This window comes from Ostrea edulis, chromosome 2 (genome assembly GCF_947568905.1).
Source record: "Ostrea edulis chromosome 2, xbOstEdul1.1, whole genome shotgun sequence".
Lineage (NCBI taxonomy): Eukaryota > Metazoa > Mollusca > Bivalvia > Ostreida > Ostreidae > Ostrea > Ostrea edulis.
In genome coordinates, this window is record NC_079165.1 from 92,628,486 (window position 1) to 92,641,769 (window position 13,284).

General features: G+C 36.8%; 1 protein-coding gene across 5 annotated transcripts; it reads right to left on the reverse strand.

Moving 5' to 3' along the window:
* Nucleotides 1–3,723: 3,723 nt before the first annotated feature.
* LOC125678440 (uncharacterized) lies at nt 3,724–10,124 on the reverse strand. 5 transcript variants are annotated; one of them, XR_008800282.1, is made up of 3 exons: nt 10,088–10,124; nt 9,563–9,642; nt 3,724–6,191 (listed from the first exon to the last, which is right to left on the reverse strand). XR_008800282.1 is itself a non-coding variant. In XM_048916904.2 (3 exons), exon 3 carries the CDS (start codon nt 5,749–5,751, stop codon nt 4,177–4,179), a length of 1,575 nt encoding a protein of 524 aa, XP_048772861.2. In that variant the 5' UTR covers nt 5,752–6,185; nt 9,563–9,642; nt 10,038–10,110; the 3' UTR covers nt 3,724–4,176. The 5 variants fall into 5 exon arrangements, 4 of the variants coding, with proteins under 4 accessions (XP_048772861.2, XP_048772857.2, XP_048772863.2 ...); XM_048916904.2 differs by having other exon boundaries at nt 3,724–6,185; nt 10,038–10,110; XM_048916900.2 differs by having other exon boundaries at nt 10,038–10,110.
* Nucleotides 10,125–13,284: the final 3,160 nt, after the last annotated feature.

Consider the following 13,284-nt stretch of genomic DNA (forward strand, 5'->3'; position numbering starts at 1 on the left):
TAACGATCTAGGTCGTCAATACAACCTATTATTGGGTCAAATGCTGTCTGATGTGTTTCATACCGATTGTTAGGCCGTTCTTGGCACACTGATTTTGACTACCGATAGCTCCATTTAAATGAGCAAGATATAGGGCTCACGGCGGATGTGACCGGTCGACAGGGGATGCTTACTCCTCCTTGGCACCTGATCCGTGTTTGCCCAACTATCTATTTTGTATTACTTGTGGGAATTATGAGATTGATCACTGTTTGTTATCTTCACCTTTCATGATCGTTTATGAATTTAAAACACTGCCTAGCCAGGGAGGCATCATAAAGTTGATTGCTTGTTGGAATTTTAACTCATGTAAAAACTCTACTGTAAATTCATTGATCGAAGTTGCCGATGTTTTCTCGATAGAACTTGAAGCGGCCGACGATGTTTCTGATCATGTTTTAATTCCTTTTATGAAATGTATGGGATAGTATACATAGAAATTTCTATATGTATTTATTCGTTTTGATATTTTTCATTTATCGTTTTGCTAAATACAATCTTAAAATTCAATTTACCATAAGTTCAATTGCGCATCTGGATTGAGTTGGCTGAGTAAAGTTTTATTCTGTTATTTCATTGGTTCTTTGATTTCATTGGTCATTTCATATTTCTTTATCGAATAATAGTCTTTCAGTATATGTATAAATCTACTGCGCTTACCTATGTAGTTAGAGCAGTAATACGTTTTGAAGAGTTACAACCAGCTGATATCTTCCGCATCTTATGGACCGCCGCGGTGGCCGAGAGGTTAGAGCGTTCGCCCCGCATGCGGAAGGCCCGAGGTTCGAATCCCGGTCGTGACACACCTACATGCAAGTCGTTAAAACAGGTAGTGACAGTTCCATCGCCAAACGCTCGGCATCAGATGTGAATGTCACGGGTCCTTGGAGATGACCTTAAAAACGGATGACCCGTGTCACAGTAGGTGTGGCACGCTAAAGAACCCTCACTGCTCAATGGCCGTAAGTGCCGAGCAAAGGCCTAAATTAGAAGCCCTTCACCGGTCTTGGTGACGTCTCCATATGAATGAAAAATTCTCGAGGTAATCAATCCGCATCTTATGGTATGTTATTTCTATATTTAAGTATATGTAGCTGATATAGGTAATTATTTTGCAAGTTATTTACTTTATTGTTATGTTGCTTTCAAAGTCGTAATGATTATATGAGCACACTGATTTTGACTGCGGACCGGTCAACAGGGGATGCTTACTCCTCCTAGGCACCTGATCCCACCTCTGGTGTGTCCAGGGGTCCGTGTTTACCAAACTATCTATTTTGTATTGCTTATAGGAGTTATGAGATTGATCACTGTTCGTTATCTTCACCTTGCATGAGTCTGTAAGATCTAAATCTAAATTATTTACAGAACACATGTACATATTTTTATAAAATATAGGATACTTCTAAAACGTTTACTGTGGGCACAATTTACAATTGTCATATTTCACTTATGCTTTTTCTTTCTTGATTTGTAATATTATTTATCGTTTATTGTAGGTCAATGCCTTTATTTTCTGCCAGTGTAAGCGATTTGTCCCTTAAGTGGCCTTGGTCACTTGGAACATTTGCTTATTCACAAGACTAGAATATGGTCGTTTCCACGAAAAAGTATCTGCTATGGCTTTGAAAAACTAAAACCAATGATAAATCAGTCAAATGAATCAAAATTTTGAATTAAAAACTAGTTTTGGTTGAGGCCAAAATAATTTCTATATGCCAAATTTGAGGCCAGGCCAACTTTTGAGGTCAGGCCAAAATTTGTGATGGATCCAAATTAAAGGCCAAAATTGGGGCCAGGCCAGGTTTTATAGTATGCATCGATCATAAATCTTACCACGCTGGCACTCGCTAATAGAAATGGGATACAGTTATTTGACGTAAATCAAGAAGATCTGGCGGTCTGGACAGTTAGACGGTTCCAGGTGTCCGTCTGTTCTCCAGAAGTTTTTTAAAGACCCGCCTCATCCTGTGATGAATCAACAAGATCCACTACAGGTATGAAGCGCCAAATTAACATAAACTCAAATAATTGAAGATATCTTCAATTATTTGAAGATATCATCAATTCATTTGATGCGCGCAACAATTTAATTAAAGATTTCTTCAAATAATTAATGATATCTTCAATTCTGAATTATTGCGCGCATTAAATGAATTGATGATAGCATTAATTCTTCTGGTGAATTGATGCGCGCTTTAATTGAATTAATGATCTCTTCAAATGAATTAATGATATCAACAATTGAATTGGTGCGCGCTACAATTCAATTGAAGAGAGCAATAATTGATATAATGCGCGCATTAAATCAATTGATGAGAGCAATAATTAAATTGATGCGCGCATTAATTCATTTGATGAGAGCAATAATGGATTTAATTCAGTTATTGCTGTCTTCAATTGAATTAATTATATCTTTAATTCATTTGAAGAGAGCAATAATTCTTTTAGAGAGAGCAACTATATAATTAAAGATATCTTCAATTCAACATATCCACAATTGAATAAATGATCTCTTTAATTGAATTGTTGCTCTCTTTAAAAGAATTGATGCGCGCATTAATCCCTTATACAAAAACATTGTAAATAATTAAAGATATCTTCAATTGAATTAAAGAGATCATCAAATCATTTATACCGATCTCTAAATCAATTATTGCGAGCAATATTTCTACGAAATTGATGCTCTCATCAATTGAATTGAAGAGATCAATAATTGAATTAATGCGTGCATCAAATCTATTATTGCTCTCATCAATTCAATTAATGCTCTCATCAATTGAATTGAAGAGAGCAATAATTGAATAAATGCTCGCATTAAATCAATTATTGTTCTCATTAATTCAATTGATGCGCGCATTAATTCAATTGATGAGAGCAATAATTGAATTGAGGCGCGCATTAATTCATTTGATGAGAGCAATAATTGATTTAATGCGCGCATTAATTCAATTAAAGAGAGCAATAATTGAATTGATGATATCTTCAAATAATTGAAGATATCTTCAAATAATTGAAGATATCTTCAATTATTTGAGTTTATGTTAATTTGGCGCTCCATATGCAGGGCGGTTCTATGGAAAGTCCGAAAGTGACAACCAAGAGAATTATATTCTTGATTCGAATGCATGAAACAAAAATTCGGAAACCTATCATTTGAAATATAAATAGTATTTTTAGAAAAAATGTGTGCAAAAAAGAGAATCCTTTTGGGTTCAATGAGGTACCAGATATATCGTGTGAATGGCTGTTATAGCACCACTAGCCTGGTTTATGAAAATCAAATACAAAGTCATCATCAAATTCAAAGAAGTGCATAGTTGTTTTGAGTGGAGTGCTCATTCATTTTAGTATGAATAGAATCAGAATCTGTAAGAATCGTACCAATTTAACTAAAATTAGATCCTATGATCCGCTCATTTACTATCGCTACATATAGCGGATCATAGGATATAATTTTAATTAAATTGGGAATCGTACAAACTCCTGCTATTTAAGGAATCGTATATACTCCTGCTGTTTAAGGAATCGTACATACTCCTGCTGTTAAGAAACCGTACATACTCCTGCTGTTTAAGGAATCGTATATACTCCTGCTGTTTAAGGAATCGTACATACTCCTGCTGTTTGTGTAAGATACAGGACACGGGGGTGACGAGTTTGAAAAAGAATTTATAAAACGTATGGCATTTATGATGAACTTTATTTACATTATACATAAAAATTGTTTCAATTCAAAGAATTTACATCATTCAAAAGTATGTTAACGGTAATAAATTGTTCACATTAGAAATCTTCACTTGAGATCATTCAGAGCTATGAAAACACAAATAAAAACAGACAATTTGTAGATGAATTGTAAAACGGCTTTACCACGGAACGTTGCATTTTCCGCAATTTACAAAAAAAAAGGGGGGATCACAGGAGGGAAAAAAGCTTACAACATAAGGAGATAAATGAAATGATGTTCCAATGTGCTGATGTTGCGATTTCAACGTAGATGGTGTCAATTGTGTACACAATGTTGTTTACAGGATTATGATGAGGCCACAATCAAACAGAAAATGTCAAATGCACTTTGTTTAATTGCTTTGTAGGCTATCCTTTTATGATTGCCTATTTCTGTGTAACTGACGTTCAACAAACACTATTTTCTGTAGCTGTCTGTATGTTGTAGTGTTGTTCTTGTCTGAGTGATTCTTGATAAGACTGTAACGCCCCGTGTAAGTCCCCCACAACATGCTGACAGATCCCCAGTATCTGCCAGGAAAGGTTTCTGAGGTGTAACGGTACATATCTGCCATTATCGTAGAGCAGCAGGGTGTGTAGGTGTGTCAGTGACTGTAGATACTGGGATCTGTTACCTAGTCTGTAGTGAGATAACACCAATAGCATCTCTGTCAACACAAACGGGGGAATCCATAAGGCATATATACCGTTTTGTTTACACACTTCTTGTTCTAAGATTAATTCCTCAATAAAGTGGATGTTTTGAGTAAAGATCACATTGTCTGCCCAGGCTGTTTTCATTTTCCTAGACAGAGACATACTACCTACAGCCTCACTGTATCTCTGTCTGTCTACATTACCCTCATACAGGATATAGGGCTGTGGTAGTCTTTGTTTAGTGAGATAAGTGACACGGAGTGGTTCATTATATCTACCTGTTCTACAGTAATACAGGGCGAGATACAATGAATGGGACACAGTGCCTACCCTTGATGCCAGTGTCACCATGTTACAGAAAATTCTGTCTACATTGTACAAGTCTCTAAGTGTATGGTATGAAGTACTATTTACCATTACGAAGGCCATGCGAACGAGTATGTAAGCTGTATAATACTGTAATGTTAATGTGTGGTATGGTGAGAGTGATAAGCTTGATAATTTATCTACTGTTGACAGTAAAATGAAATATTGAGAGAGCCCCTTAGCTGTAAACACGTATATAGACGTCTCCCTCCACACGATGCTATCTAAATCTACAACAGCTTCATCGTGTCCTTCAGCAGATGGAATCACTAAGGTCAGGTTACTGAAGGCTGGTTCTAAGATGGATCTGAGGGTTGGACTGAGTAGGAGACAGGACACGCCCGTTTGGTAGTAATGATAAAGCTGTTCCAATAAGGCAGTGCGAGCAGCACCTACAACTTTGTTAATGAACATATTGTTCTGTGGAATGAAAAATTTTGGGAATACGCCACGATAAACGCAGTGAATGAGGTATTCGAAACACTTCCAGAAACAATTCAGTAAATTGTTAGGGCGCCACTCAACAGATCCCTCCTGTATCATCCAGAATACGGTGGTTTTCAAGAAATAAGAACACAGTAATGGTTCCTCCACACCATCATTGACTATCTCCTTTAGAAATATTTTCAGAAGTCCGTAAACTAAAAATTGTGTATGATTCATATTATACACAAGTTTTTGCTCGGCTTGAGAAAACGACAATCTCCACTCTAATAGGTTTCCATTAGAAACAGTTTTACTTCCTATTGGCACACAGTGATATCCATCTTTTAAAATTTCTTCAAACATAGGTGCAGGAGGCCAAGCATACCGGAAACATCTTTCAATCCAAGGTCGTGTCAATTTAGGCCAATGTGTACCCGCAATACAAAGAGCATTGTCAAATTCGTTAGGTCCGACATAACTGTTAGCACAAGGACCGTGACTAGTGACTCTCTGGTGATTTTTTTTTTTTGGCATTAAATATTTCAATGCCTTGAAGTTGAACTAGCAAACTCGACATATAAATTCTGTCATTGACTGGAACAGCAGCAGTTCCGTTTGTTGGCCATGTCAGACACTGTAGTTTGACAAATCCGGGCGGTGTATCACTGTCCTCCATCAGAGTAATGTCGTGTTTTGTTCTATCGTAAAGTCTGGCCTGTGAGATATCGCTTATCAGTTTTTGCCTACAGATCCAGAACATCATGTCCCTGTCTGATGATTTAAACCTGAATCCTTCCCTATAACTGCCACTTAACATACGTCTTTCTCCTCTATATATCTGTACAGGTTTCTCTATCATTTCCCTCATGTCATTCACGTCCCTTCTGATGGTCACTTCAGTCGGTGTCCCTATCTTTCGACACAGACCTACGTACATGACTTCTGATACACGGGGAATGTCATCCATTCTGTAACTTAGTAAATAAAATTGGCTTATTGTGCATGAAATATTGCAGTCGCATATTAGAGTGCAGTTTAAATGTACTTCAAATTAGTATAATTTATGTATGTGATCTCCCATGGTTTGTGGTTTGATACAATTTATGTCAACGATGTTTTTCTATCCCAAGTATTGACGAGGGGATAGACAACACACGACGAGTTGGATGAAAGGTGAAGATAACGAACAGTGATCAATCTCATAACTTCTATAAGCAATACAAAATAGAGACTTGGGCAAACACGGACCCCTGGACCCACCAGAGGTGGGATCAGGTGTCTAGGAGGAGTAAGTATCCCCTGTCGACCGGTCACACCCGCCGTGAGCCCTATATCTTGACCAGGTAAACGGGGTCATCCGTAGTGAAAATCAGTGTGCGAAGAACGGCCTAACAATCGCGATGAAACACGTCAGACAGCATTTGACCCAATGATAAGTAGTATTGGTAAAATAGACTGGTATAACGACCATAGAATTTGCTTAATGCTGATTTTAAACGAGACTGTTGAAACCCCTGCACCACCAACTTTCATATTATTTAGAAACATTTGATGGATGAGCAGTTAGACAGCTGGATAGTAGCATCGAGTCAAACCTAGGAAGTATGTTTATGATTTTAGCCCCTAATCCTTAATATTTGGAAACAAAAATAATCGGATCCAAACAAATTGGGAATGTGTTGTTCATACAAATATGATTTAGTGTAGCCAATCTTCGTTATTCGAGGGTGATGTTGCATGCTGTTTCTCTGTTCAGGAAAGTTTAGGAAAGTTTACACGAGAAAATCTAAAAATATTTTTCAAAAACACCTTTAAAGTGTAAAGAAAATAAAAATCACATTTTCTGGCGTAAAATTTTGAATGGTTATGATTTGATCATATATGAATCTGCACTATAGGGCTCATGGCGGGTGTGACCGGTCGACAGGATATGTTTACTCCTCCTATGCACTTGATTCCACCTCTGGTATGCCCAGGGGTCCGTATTTGCCCAACTCTCTATATTGTATTACCTTATAGGATTTATGAGATTGATCACTGTTCGTTATCTTCACCTTTCATTGAAATGCTTCGCATGACCGTTAGTTTTTTGCGAAAAGGTGAAGTTAACGAACAGTGTTCAATCTCATAACTCCAATAAAGAATACAAAATCGAGAGAAGGGCGAGCACGGATCCCAGGACAAACTAGAGGTGAGGGTGGAAGAAGAAGATATAAAGCACCGAAATAGCAATAAACTCTTTTATAAACAATATAACCGTCCTAAGTGAAGAAATATTTAATATAAAGCACGTACATTCTCTTTATTGTATTTGAATAGTAGTACCCGGGGTTTATCGAAATTTAGCAGTGTGGGACTAGCGCGCTAGATCGTCCAGGCAAGTCTTGGTCGTAAGTTTAGGTGCAGTTTACATTCTCGTGTATTTTCAAAAACGAACGTCATTTTTCAGTAAACCTCTACTTTTTCAACTTTATTTATCTTGACAAAAAGCGATATTTCTGCCTTAAAACAAAGTATATAGAATTTATTAAATTGATTCAACCAAAAATCGGTTTGTTGATTGTATATGCTCGAAATGGTTTTAATCATATGAAGACGTCACCATTGCTGGTGAAGGGTTACAAAATTTAGGCCTATGCTCGGCGCTTACGGCCATTGAGCAGGGAGGGATTTTTATGGTGCTGGTACCACACCGATGTTCTACAAACATGAAAAATATACCATTATTCTTGTGACCACTTTTGTGTTGGTGATTACACTGAATACAAAACGATGACTAACAAAGAAACGTTTCGACATTTCTAATAAAAAAAAAGGCAAAGAGATGTAGCGGAAGACGAAGAATATAGATTTCACACAATTTATACCGGTATCAACCGCGACAGCTGATGATAAAGAATATCTAAACTATATTTGTGAAAAGCCTCTTTAAAAATCATCGTGCTACGGAAACCTGCAACAGATGATAATGGAGAATGTCGTTTACACAAGGAGATAAGGTAGTGCATGGATACTATTTTTGGTGTGCAGAATAAAGATATTTTACTTCAGAAACTTATCAACAGGACACCAGCTAGTGGCTGCACTGTCGCTGATTCATATTTGTTTGGAACTAAATATTTAAATGGCGTTTTTCAACAGTATATGTTGTATCTTGTTATTGTTGTTATAGTTCGTTTTTCAACAGTACATATACATATTGGCTAATCGATTGCTTTTAAACATTTAGATGAAACAATGTAGAGGAAGTTTACAAATGCTTCCATACATTTGAATCTATTAAAACCTATATCTAAAAATGTACAATGCATATACAAAGTCTTATTTCAGTGAAACCACATCATCTAAAACTAAGACGTATTTGAATTGTCAGCGTTAGATTCATTGTAATGTCCGCCTCAATTCTATACGAGATGTCTATATGATGCTCAAAATGGTTAGACCAATTAATCTGCATGACCAATATTGTTCCAAAATATAAATATGCGATTAAAATTTGATCTTTTTATGTACATCTCTTTTATCCATTAAATGGATTTATTTATCTATTTAATCAATTTATTCATTGATATTTTTTGCATTGACAGGATTCAAATCTTGTAGACTGGCTGGTACGATGTCTATGCATAAATGTACCCTTCCCAACCATACATTTCAGTCCTGCGCATGCCTGACGAGATTTATTTAATTTTACTTTTAGCCATGCGCGTACATAGAAATGCAGATTTTATTGTATCTCTGTCTTTGATTGGTTGCTTAGTTGTTGTTTTCTTCGCTCTTATTTAGACGTCACAAGTTGTAGATGAACTACCGGTACCACTACTTTAGACCTATGCTCATGGCCTTAGCAATGCAGGTTCTTTAAAGTGCCAACGCCTGCTACTACACCGGTCGTCCGTTTTCAAGGTCATATTCGAAAGACCCGTGATTCTCACTAATTCTAAATGCCGAGTGTTTATCGAGGGAGTAATGGAATCTTTGATTTGACTCCGTCATGTTACCAGCAGTGCTCGAACTCACGACCTCAAGGTTACGAAAGGAACGCTCTATCACTGAGCTACCGCAACAAAATTATACTTGTACACCTATCTTAAAGACACGCAAATTAAATGTGTCAATATCACGAGGCAGTCGCGACCATTTGATTTTCAGTTTAAAGTAATTTGATAGTGCATAAATAAATTACATGTATTATTCAAATTGAATAATTAATATTCCGTGAAAACACAATTTTTACATCTTTTATTCTATAATCAAAGTTAAAAAATATTTCAAAATGTATATTCATATTCAAAGATATTAATTTAAAACATATACATGTCTTTCTTCTAACGTGTTTTGTTACCTGTCTTAATCAATAAGTGTAACCCATGTGTGTAGAGATAAAAGCCTTGGGTTGGTCTGAAGATATCCGTATATCCAAACCTGCAACATAAAGACGCATTTATACATAATATTTACTGTAGCTGTAATTCACCAAGTACAATATTGTAACTTTACAGCATCGTATCAGACGCGTATTATCTTTAAATGATAAATTCGCGCATAATTAACTAATATAGATATGTTTACCGATCTATCGCTTCAGTCATGTAAACCTGACGAACAATGTATACTATATAGTATATATTTACCAGTCTATCGCTTCAGTCATGTAAATCTGACGAACAATGTATACTATATAGTATATATTTACCAGTCTATCGCTTCAGTCATGTAAACCTGACGAACAATGTATACTATATAGTATATATTTACCAGTCTATCGCTTCAGTCATGTAAACCTGACGAACAATGTATACTATATAGTATATATTTACCAGTCTATCGCTTCAGTCATGTAAACCTGATGAATTTATAGTGTATTTACCAAAACCTTGACAGTCGCTCAGTGAATCACTGCATATGAGAGAATAGCATGCGTGCGCGGTTTTTCATGCGACTCTCTTTCAATCACGTGACATACGCAAACCGCACAAAATGACTTCCTTGGTCACATAAAGTAATCAAAGTACTGAAAATCGCTAAGCTGACTTCATAAATTTTGTCTGAAATGTTAATGAGGAGGAACAGGAGAAGTTCATGCATTATTCTCTATATCACAACTAAATAATACATTTTCTGTAAGGGTCTCCGTGGCCGAGTAGTTAGAGCATCGCGCTCAATATCACACGGCCTACCACCTTTGTTCGAATCCCGCTCGCGCCGGTAAGTATACTTTCGGAAGGTCGCTGGTCTCTTCCCAGGTACATTGTATCTTGGTTCTCTCTTCCACCAATAAAACACTGGGCGCAACCAGAGGCGCCACCAGATAACTGAAAAATTATTAAGTGTGGCGGAAAACAGCAAAACAACAGACGTGAACGTGGCACGTATAACCATTTCATTAAAAGTTACGATTTGCGATTTAAGACCAATATTGATCGTAACTCTACAAATGTACGAGTGGTCTAAGACTATCGTAAGTGCTCCCACATGCACGTAAATGAGCAATAAATATAGCTGCCATACTGGCCCTGACTGAGATCATTTTGTGGTAGTATTTACCTGAGTTTGTTGACGGATCCAGGAATAGTGGTTAGGGGCGCAACTTTATGGGGTCTGGGGACCGCCTTGAGGTGGGAGCCCAGAGGGCGAAGCCCCCAGGAGCTCCTGGATTTTACAGATTTTATAGGGCTTGAAATTTGTCTCCTAAGTAGTCATTTTTACTATTTCCTGTCATTTTTGTTAGAGGGAAATCAATAAAATGACGCAAATTTTAACGGCTTTTGGAAACAAGAGGCCCATGGGCCACATCGCTTACCTGGTCACCTTGGCCTTTATATGAAGACTTTCCATATATATTTGCATGTAAAACCTTAGCCCCTATTATGGCCCCAACTACCCCTGGATTCCACGATTTTTGCAAACTTGAATCTACACTACGTCAGTAAACTTTCATGTAAATGTCAACTTCTTTGGTTCTTGAGAAGAAGATTTTTAAAGATTTTCCCTATATTTGTATGTAAAACTTTGACACCCCCCCCCCCCACTTGTGGCCCCATCCTACCCCCCGGGGGCCATGATTTGAACAAACTTGAATCTGCACTATATCAGAAATGTTTCTTGTAAATATCAGCTTTTCTGACTCAGTGGTTATTGAGAAGAAAATTTTAACTATATATTTGTATGTAAAACTTTTATCCCCCTTGTGGCCCCATCCTACCCCTGGGGGTCATGATTTGAACAAACTTGAATCTGCACTATGTCAGAAAGTTTTCATGTAAAAATCAGCTTTTCTGGCTCAGTGGTTCTTGAGAAGAAGATTTTAAAAAGATTTTTCTTATATATTTGTATGTAAAACTTTGATCCCCTATTGTGACCCCATCCAACCCCCGGTCCCATGATTTGAACAAACTTGAATCTGCATTATGTCAGGAAGCTTTCATATAAATCTCAGCTTTTCTGGCTTAGTGGTTCTTGAGAAGATTTTTAAAGTTTTTCCCTATATATTTGTATGTAAAACCTTGATCCCCCTTGTGGCCCCATCCTACTCCCGGGGGCCATGATTTGAACAACTTGAATCTGCACTATGTCAGAAAAATTCCATGTAAAAATCAGTAGACCATGGGCTAGTAAAGGTAATGGGGGACCCCCTAGGGATTTTTGCAAACACGTATTTTTTTAAAGTACATAGTCCCTAGATTATAAATCAGGTTGTTTGACATTTCTATGTGGGAGCGTAAACGAGTTTTGGGGCAAAAAACATGAAATTTGTAAAAATTATGGCCAAAAACTGGAAAAACTCTTCAGATCCGATATAGATGTAATTGACATTTGCAAACAAGTATTTTGTGAACGAATGTAACCCTTTGTTTATATATATATAGTTGTTTGGCATAAATATGTGAGGGCAATTACGAGTTTTGGGGCTGAAACATGATTTCTTTCTTTAAAAAGTGACGAAAAATAGAAAACTCCTTCAGATACTTCATGTATATTAATGACATGGACATTTGAAAACAATTATTTTTTGAAAGTCTGTAACCCTTTAACTATAAAAAAAACCTCTTCACATCCGATATGGATGTCATTTACATTTACAAACAAGTATTATGTGAACTTATGTAACCCTTTGATTGACAAGATGTTTGACTTAAATAATTGGGGACGTTTACGACTTCTGGGGCTAAAACATGATTTGTTTTCTTTAAAAATCGCCGAAAAATGGAACAGTTCTTCAGATCATATATAAATGATATGGACATTTGAAAACAATTTTTTTTTAAAGTATGTAACCCTTTAATTGTGAATAAGATTGTTTGACATTAATGCAAGGGGACCTTTTCATGTTTTGGGGCAAACTCATGAAATTTGTAATTAAAATATTGTTTAAAATTTGACAAACTTCGAGAATCTTACACACAATATGGACATTTGCAAAAATGTATTTTGCATTAAAAAGAACTTAACTCCTTGTTTATGTATCAAAATATTTGACATTAAGGCGAGGTATATGAATTACTGAGTTATTTGTAACAGATAGTCTTGCATGCAATATTAATCCAGAATTTGTAATCACATTGCAAATAGTAGTTTCAAACTCTTGAGTCTGTGAGTAACTTCTACAACCAGCCGCGACAAACCTAAGTCGTTAAAACAGGTAGTGACAGTTCCACCGCCAAACGCTCGGCATCAGGTTTGAATGTCACGAGTCCTCGGAGATTACCTTAAAAACGGATGTCCCGTGTCGCAGTAGGTGTGGCACTGCTCAATGGCCGTAAGCGCCGAGTAAATGCCTAAATTGAAGCCCTTCACCGGTCTTGGTGACGTCTCCATATGAGTGAAAAATTCTCGAGAGGGACGTTAAGCAAAATACAATAAATCAATCTACAGTGACATAACATGTTTGATAATGTAATTAACTTAGTACTTCTTGTCATTTTAAACGTGAGGTGCTTAGGTAATATCCATTTGCCATCCATAGCTGAGACACATATATCCTGAGAGTACGATTTGGGAAGCCTTTTTGCCCTTGAAAATAAGATGGGTTGTCTGATACGACTTGAGAGAGTCATGCAATGAGAT

Excerpts from the sequence above, each read along its gene's own strand:
- LOC125678440 (XM_048916904.2), bottom strand. The coding sequence starts at position 5,751 with ATGCCAAAAAAAAAAAATCACCAGAGAGTCACTAGTCACGGTCCTTGT.